Source organism: Tympanuchus pallidicinctus, unplaced genomic scaffold, assembly GCF_026119805.1.
Source record: "Tympanuchus pallidicinctus isolate F22 unplaced genomic scaffold, pur_lepc_1.0 scaffold6, whole genome shotgun sequence".
NCBI lineage: Eukaryota > Metazoa > Chordata > Aves > Galliformes > Phasianidae > Tympanuchus > Tympanuchus pallidicinctus.
The window spans coordinates 32,078,187-32,086,535 of record NW_026294780.1 but is presented as its reverse complement, the minus strand read 5'-3'; the positions used below and the strand labels follow the sequence as shown (position 1 = coordinate 32,086,535).

The following is an 8,349-nucleotide window of genomic DNA, read 5'->3' as shown; positions in this document are numbered from 1 at the left end:
GGCGGGAAACAGCGCGGCCGCCGGGTCGCCGTGGTGATGGCGTCTCGCGGCTCCGCCTACCTGCGCGTGCGCCGCCAGCTGTGGCTTTTCCCCGTATCCGGGCGGGCGCGGGGCAGCGCTTTTCTCCCGCCGGCCGTTAACGGTCGGTTGGTCAGCCAGCCGCCCGGGCGCGCTTCCAGCGGGCAGCGCGGCGCCTCGCTACCGCTTCCTGCGGCCGGAACCGCCGCGGGGGCAGCTCTCGGGAAGGAGTCCTCAGGAAAGCGCCCTCTTCAGATCTTCCGTGAGCGTTTTCCTTCAGGGGAGGGGAACGAAGCGTGAGGAATTGCGCTTAGCGGTCTCACTCGGTTCGTTTCCATCACGGCGCAACGCCTTCGTGGTCTCGATTTCTGCCGTTGGCTCTTCAGGGCGGCTCGTAACTTAAAGAAGCAAACGGCGTAAGAAGATGTCCCGTAAAAGCTCCAGGGAAGGCCGGAAGGCGAACGTCTCCAGCTCCCTGGAGTCGGAGGACATCAGCTTGGAAACCACCGTCCCCACTGACGAGCTGTCCTCCTCCGAGGAGCGGGAGGGCGCGGCGCGGGTCACCAGGCAGCTGATCGAGCGCAAGGAGCTGCTGCACGGCCTGCAGCTGCTGAAGATAGAGCTGTCGCAGAAAAACCTCATGATCGACAACCTGAAAGTGGAATACTTGACCAAGGTCAGAGCTGCTACGTGTCTTTTGTCGCGCAATGCTGTTTTTGGTGCTTTCAGTGAGAAGCCTGAGTTCTCAAAAGAACGTCTGTGGGTTGTGTGCTGGAACCCTCGTTAGCTGCTTCTTGAGAAGCTGTGGGTGCCCCATCCCTGGAGGTGCTCAAGGCCAGCTTGGATGGGCCTTGGGCAGCCTGAGCTGGTGGGGGGCAGCCCTGCCCACAGCAGGGCTTGGAAATCAGTGGTCTTTAATTTCCCCTCCAACAGAGTCCATTCTGTGCTTCTTTAATTTGTATTGGTTTTAAATCACAGAAGGAGGGAAAGAGGGATATGGAAGATTTAAATGACTTGGCTGCTGCCTCATTCTTAGGAATGGATGAGGTGGGATCATAGAATCAGAGTGGCCTTGGTCGAAAAGAACCTCAAAGATCCAATAGTTTCAGCCCTCCTGCTGTGGGCAATGTCACTAGACCAGGCTGCCCAGACCAAACTGGTTTTCTTTAGTTTTTCCACTTCCAAAAACAAAGGAAAAATATTTTTTTTTTTTTTTTTTCTTTTCAGAAATTAAAAATGATTAATCACTGATGAGAGCAACTTAACAGGGCTTTTGACCAGAAGTTAGTGAAAGCGAGCAAACCTCATCAGCAGCCTTTCTTGATTTGATAGCAAAGGTGTGGCTAAAGTATACTGGCATACTAATTAATAGTAGGAGGTCTTGTTGTTGTGTACGGTTTCAGTAAAGATGCATGGGATTTTGAAAGGTGTAAAAACTTTGCCCTGCCTGTGTGAGGTTCGTGTTTACAACCTTCCATACAGCTGTGGCTTTCCTTAGCTTGTTGACCAAAGTTTAAAGGATAGTTTGAAAAAGGTTGAATTCAAGTACCTATGTGATCAAAATACATCAGTTCCAGAACTATTTTTTTTTTTTAATTTTGAGTTTTTTAGAGCAAACTCCATATCTTATTTTGCAAAGCTTTAGTGCAATTATAGATTTTGTTATTGTAGAGATCTTCAGTTACTGTACTTTCTAGGGCATTGCATTCTCTACTTGTGATTTTTTTTAAAAAAACATTCTACAAAGAACAAGGTAACTTCATTTTGTATTTATACTTCTTAGATTGAAGAGCTAGAAGAGAAGCTGAATGATGCAATCCATCAGAAGCAGCTGTTGTCTTTGCGACTGGATAGCCAGCTGGCATTGCAGCAAGAAGATGCTAGGTATGGCAAGTAACACAAAAACCTTCATCTTTAATACTTAATCAATGTGAATTCGTGTTAATGAAAAGTGGTGATCATGAGTGATCATCCCAAAGAAATGGGATTTCTATGGCAGATTGTAGTAAAATTTCCATTCTAAAGTAAGTTTGAGTTGAGCTCTCCCTGAAACTGAGAATACAAAGATCACAGAATCACCAAATCACCAAGGTTGGAAGAGACCTTCAGGATCATCCAATCCAACCATCCACCTATCACCAATAGCACTCACTAAACCATGTCCCTCAACACAATGTCCAGACATTTCTTGAACACCTCCATGTTCAGCGACTCCACCACCTCCCTGGGCAGCCCATTCCAGTGCCTGACCACTCTTTCAGTAAAGTTCTATTTCGTAACGTGCAGCCTAAATCTCCCCTGGCGCAGCTTGAAGCCATTCTGTCTAGTTCTGTCACTAGTTACACGAGAGAAGAGGCCGTCCTCCAGCTCACTACAACCTCCCTTCAGGCAGTTATAGAGAGCGATGAGGTCTCCCATGAGCCTCTCTTCTCCAGACTGAACAATCCCAGCTCCCTCAGCCGCTCCTCATAAGGCCTGTGCTCCAGACCCCTCACCAGCTTTGTTGCCCTTCTTTGAACACGTTCCAGGGCCTCAAAGTCTTTGTTGCAGTGTGGGGCCCAAAACTGGACACAGTACTGGAGGTGCAGCCTCACCAGAGCTGAGTACAGGGGGACAATCGCTTCTCTGTTCCTGCTGGCCACTCTTATTTCTGATGCAAACCAGGATGCCATTGGCCTTCTTGGCCACCTGGGCACACTGCTGGCTCATGTTCAGCCGAGGATCAATCAATACCCCCAGGTCCATTTCCTCTATGCAGTCCTCCAGCCACACCGCCCCAAGCCTGTGGCATTGCCTGGGGTTGCTGCAGCCAAAGCGCAGGACCCGGCGTTTGGCCTTGTTGAACCTCATCCCATTGGCTTCAGCCCAGTGATCCAGCCTGTCCAGATTCCTCTGTAGGGCCTCTCTACCGCCAGGCAGATTGACACTGCAGCCTGGGTACCTTGGGAAAATAATGTTCAGCACTTCCAGTGAGAATTGCTAGTTGGTCAGAAATGCTTTCCCAGAATGACTTTCTGTTAACAAAGTAAAATCTTACCTTTCTCCTTGCTCTTTTGCAACTTTTGAATTCATATATAGCTGAAAATAGACTGGCTAGCAGGCTTTCCCAAGTTACTTTGTCAATTAATTGTTTTAACACCTGTGATAGGTCTGTGAAATACAGCATTACTTAACTGTATCAAGGTACAAAGTACACCAGCTTAGAGAATGTGACAAATTCAAAGCCATATTCTTTAATAAGTTTGGAACAGATTTAATGCTGTGAAGCTAGACTTGGGATTAGTTACAGTAAAGTCTCCCAAATAAGGGTATCTCATTAGCAGAGCAATGTCTCTGTGTGCCTGTTTGCACAAGGTTGGAATATCTTTGTTTGCCTGTATGCGAATTAGTGAGGAGTGCTCAGTAAAAAAGTGCTAATGTACAAATTAATCTTAACGGATGCAAAAAGGTTGAACTGCTTTCCTCATTTCTTCATCTCATTGCTGTCTATTACCTGACATCCCCATTTAACAGCATGGTACACTGTATACAGGAACTGTCCTTCTCTGACTGCTTGACCAATGTGGAGTTTTCTTAAGGGGAAAAAAAAAAAGTCTTGTAATGCTATCAGTTTTTGTTTTTGTTTTTTAGTTTCAAAGTTTTTTGTTTAAGTTACTTGCTAAATTTTTTTAAAGGACCCCAGCTTTGGATGTTACATGGGGTGGAAATGAAGGGATGTGTGTGAAATAGACCATACTGTGTGTATTCTGAAGGTCAGCGAGATGCACATTGAAGTTAATATGGCTTTATTTGGTTGCTTACCAGTTCCTTGAATTTTTGTAGAAGTAAATACTGTTTTCTCATATTTTTAACTTTTTAAATTGCCAAATTAAGGCTAACGGGAATTAAAATCATCACATGCTGAGACTGTCACTTCTCAGAGTCACATTGCTGGCGTCGGTGCCTTTGGGCTGTTATCAGCGTAATTTTGCTGAACAGTGTATTGAGCTATGAAGCTCCTGGTTTTAAATGAGTGTGCATATACATGTACACAGACATATTTTAACACATGTACACAGTATAGCTAATGTCACTCTACATTTTTCTATGACATGACCATAACTTACTCCCTAGGCAGAGTATTGTAAGTATTTGTCACTCGTGTTACTCACTACTTCATGTCTTCTGTTTTCAAATGAATCTTAAAGAAAACATCAGGCGCTAATGAGACAAGAAATGGAAACTATTTTATTGAGACAAAAGCAACTGGAGGAAACAAATCATCAGTTAAGGGAGAGGGCTGGAGATATCCGTCGTAGTTTGCGTGACTTGGAATTAACAGAGGATGGCTACGAGAAGCTGAAGTCTCTGCCTGAAGATCAGCTTTCCATCCCAGAATATGTTTCTGTGAGTATTGTGTCCGGCATTGGCTTAAAATACAGCCATGTGGAAGGTCAGACTGGGTTGGAATTAACTTTCTTCATGACAGCTTTATATCTTCCTGTGTTTTGGTTTTGTGGCTAAACAGTGTTGAAACACATCAGGGCTTTGGCTGTTGCTGGAAATTGTAAGTTGTTGGGGCTTTGTCTTTCTGCTGCTTTGGCTCTAAAAAGGCCAGGGGTTGGCATGAGGTTGAAAGGGGACACAGCTGGGAGAGCTGACCTGTATTGGTTAAAGGGATATAGATAGTGTCATGCTCAGCAACACAAACTGGAGGAACTGGAGGCAGAGGAGGAAGGTGGGGGATGGTAGCTTCCAAGGTGGCTGTCACTCAGACTGGCTGCTTCTGGGAGGTGATGAGTGACGTCTCAGCATTGCTTTTTTTTTCTTTTAAATTCTCCTCCCTCCATTTTTTATTAAACAGTTGAGAAAACTTGACCCCTGAGTTCTCTTGCTTTTGGTCCTCCTGTTCTCCCTCTGTCCTGCTTCAACTGGGAGCAGTGAGCAGCTAAATGGAAAATAGGACTGTAGGCTAGGTTCAACCCAGTCCAAGCTATAAATTTCTTCTATTTAAAATCTAGGGGACCTACATATAGCAGAGCCAGACTACTTGTCTGTTCTTATTCTTCCCAACTAGAAAGGAGAAACTTCTGTGCAGATGTGGCATCCTGGCTTGTATCAGGAATGGTGCAGTGAGCAGGACTAGGGGAGTAAGTACAGAAAGGACACTGAGGTGCTGGAGCAGGTCCAAAGAAGGGCAATGAGGCTAGTAGAGGGCTTGGAGAATAAGTCCTACGAGGAGTGACTGAAGGAACTGGGGCTGTTTAGTCTGGGGAAAAGGAGGCTGAGGGGAGATATTGCTCTCTTCTGATAGCTGAAAGCTGCTTTACAGCGAGAGCGGGGCTGGTCTCTTCACACTGGTGACAGGTGACAGGGTGAGGGGAAATGGCCTCAAGTTGTGCCAGGGTAAGTTTAGGTTGGATATCAGGAAACACTTCTTTACAGAAAGGGTTCTGAAGCACTGGAATAGGCTCCCCAGGGAGGTGGCTGAGTCACCATCCCTGGATGTATTTAAAAACTGTTTGGATGTGGTGCTCAGGGACGTGATTTAGAGGAGGGTTGTTAGAGAGAGGGCAGTATGATTAGGTTGTGGTTGGACTCGATGACCTTTAAGGTCTTTTCCAACCTGAGCAACTCTGTATTTCTATGATGTGCTTCTGGATCCATGCATTCTAATTGGATTTGAGTAAAGAAGAGAACCTTTTAATGGCATGTTGAATAGAAATGCTGATTGATTTTATGGAGGTGAAACAAATAAGGTAGTTCAGTTAGATGATGGTAAATGACACACTGATCTGGAATACAACAGGCTGAAGGAATTTTTAACTCAGCTTGCCAGAACAAGTTCTGAAAACATCTCTTGTTTTTTTGTTATGCTTTCCAACTGGCCGTTTCCAGAAGCCAGACTGTAGCTTAAATTATACTTTCATTAATACATTATTTTAAAAAGTTTGTTAATTCTGGCTCATGTGTCAATATAGAGTCAGTGGTGGAACTCAGCTTGCAATGAAAGTACAATGCTTTCATAGATTTTTGGCATGTTCAGAGCATCCTGGCTTGCTTCTGAGAACGCAAAGGGTTTAGGGATGTAAACCGTGATTCGCCAAAGTGTTAGCATTGTAGTTATCTATAGAGGTAGTTATTAAGGAAGCTGTAATGATGATAATTCTAAGAAGCTCAGTGCATTAGTTATGTATAAATATTGTGTGAATGACCCTGTTGCTAGGTGGAAGTTGTAGTAATAGGTATGTACAGTGAAGTAAAACCTATTCCTGTTAGCAGAAGGGAGACATTCTTGGGAGCATCCGTTTCAGAAGTTCCAAAATTTATACTTTTGCAAGTGCTAGGAAAACTTCAAGGCTCCAGGTGCTAAAGCAAAAATGATGAGGTCGAGGCCCACGAGATTACTACTGCCTATTTTCCCTTTAGCCTTCAATATAACTATCTGGAAGTAGTTTGTTGCTGTTGAGTTCTGTGTTGCCATGGTCAACAAAGGAGATTTTAAACACAAATTCAGTTCCTTGTCAGCTTGCTTGAAGCCAGTGTGCAGAAAGGTTCAGTACTTCAGGAGTTGACTGACAGGCATGAAAGCTGGGCAGAACAGACTCCGGGAGCTGATAACTTGCCAGCTGCTGTAAACAAAGCTGTTGCAGTACAATCAGTGTGCTTAGATTGTATTAGAGTGCAGGAAAGGGTTCTCAAATACATGAAATGACAGTGGTCAGTAACACTCTTCTGTCCCAGTACCTTTCCTTGTCTCGGACATTCACCTGGCTACTTTGTCTGTGACCTAATACAGTTCTGCTGAAGCCTGTTTCCTCCTTATATGTGTGTCAGTTTGCTCTTTTGGAGAACTCCTGGTTTTTATCCCTTCCCAACGCTGCTCTGCTCCCCTCCCCAGAAGAAAACATTCTAAAGATACGCTGTGGTAAGATGCTGCTTTCTGCTGCTTTTCCCAACTTTTCATAATGGAATCAAGTGAACTTGGCTATGCCACTTAAGAATAAGCGATCACTGAGCTTTCTTGGCAGATCCAGGCACTGGGAGGCTACAAAGCTGTTTTACGTGTCCTGTCTATGCATCTAATTGACTTCTAAAGTTTAGGAAAGGAAGGATGCTGAGGGGAGAGGCGTAGTTTTTCAGATGTTTTCATCTTTGCTTACCTAAGGAGGAATGATGTGCTTATAAAATCGTGGAATCACCAAGTTTGGAAAAGACCTATGAGATCAGCTACATACCAGCAGACAGATACAATTTCAGGTTGCAGATCTATGCGTAGACAGATAGCAGTCTGTTTATGTTAAGTAAACTTCTCTTGGTGAGAAAAAGTTCTGCTTACAGAAAATTTGAGCAAGAAAGTTCCAGACTTGAAAACCTTTTTTTTTTTTTTTTTTTTCCCACTGTTTACCAGCATTAAACTACGCCATATAATTCATCAGCATGCAAACAAATTTATATATAGTATCTGTATTAATGTGAAACCAAGTACGCTGGACAAACTGCAGGAGTACAGGTTTTTAATGTATAGATCATCTTTTGAATTTTTGACCAGAGTTGAAACGTGTGATGTGTATTTCTATGTGTATTTCTCTTTTCTTCCACAAAGGGGTGCAGTAGTGACACGTTAAAAGAAAGACTGAGCGATGTTTCTCCTGAGTGATGATGACAAAGTGGAAATGTTGATTTAAGCATCTTTCTCTTAAAAAGTGTTGCTTCTTTGTTAAGAACTTGTAAAAACTTCGATTTATGTGGACGTGAAAAGTGAGATTGTATGTAAGAAGTTAGGGTTTTTATCACATACAAGAGTGATTTTTTTAAGAAACAGTTTATGACAAACATGGGAAGTACTTCAGGCCGCTGAACTGGTGCTTTGCTTGGCAGTTGAACCATAAAACGCGGTGTGTAAAATTGTGAGCATCTTATGCACACACCTGTAGAAATAAATTCAGCTGCCTTTTTGTTTGTTTAAATGAGTCTGTGGGTATGTCTCAGTTCTTCAGTTTAGTAAGTTGTTCAGAATGAACTAGAAAGATAGGTAAATGCTTTTTTTTTTTTTTTTTTCTTCTGAATCCTGAAGGGAAAACAGTTGTTAAAAATGATATTTGATTTTTTTTTTTTTTCCCCAGTGTCTTTCATTTGCTTAATTATTGCCTCTGAAGCTCACATGCTTTCTTCTTTAAGAATGCTCTTAACTGAAGCAGCTGTTTTCAGATAACTGCATTTAACAGAAGCTAATTTTCCCTTCTTTTGCACCCTGCTGTTTCTAGCCCAACTATACACTGAGATGCTGGAGCAGATCCAAAGAGGGGCAATAAGGCTGGTGAAGGGGTGGAGAATATGCCCTACGAGGAG

At 43.6% G+C, this 8,349-nt stretch overlaps 2 protein-coding genes across 5 annotated transcripts in view; both read left to right on the top strand.

Moving 5' to 3' along the window:
- The window catches only part of LOC128092111 (uncharacterized), a 726,933-nt gene that overhangs the window by 23,703 nt on the left and 694,881 nt on the right, over nucleotides 1-8,349 (top strand). The gene's annotated exons all lie outside the window — the stretch shown is intronic.
- Nucleotides 68-8,349, top strand: part of PIBF1 (progesterone immunomodulatory binding factor 1) — a 135,263-nt gene continuing 126,981 nt past the window's right edge. For 2 of the 4 annotated variants that reach the window (XM_052705586.1, XM_052705584.1), the window contains exons 1-3: nucleotides 68-694; nucleotides 1,802-1,902; nucleotides 4,206-4,404. In XM_052705586.1, coding sequence (XP_052561546.1) covers nucleotides 443-694; nucleotides 1,802-1,902; nucleotides 4,206-4,404 — 552 coding nt within the window. In that variant the 5' untranslated portion in view covers nucleotides 68-442. The remainder of the gene's footprint in view (nucleotides 695-1,801; nucleotides 1,903-4,205; nucleotides 4,405-8,349) is intronic. The other 2 variants (XM_052705585.1, XM_052705587.1) reach the window with 2 other exon arrangements.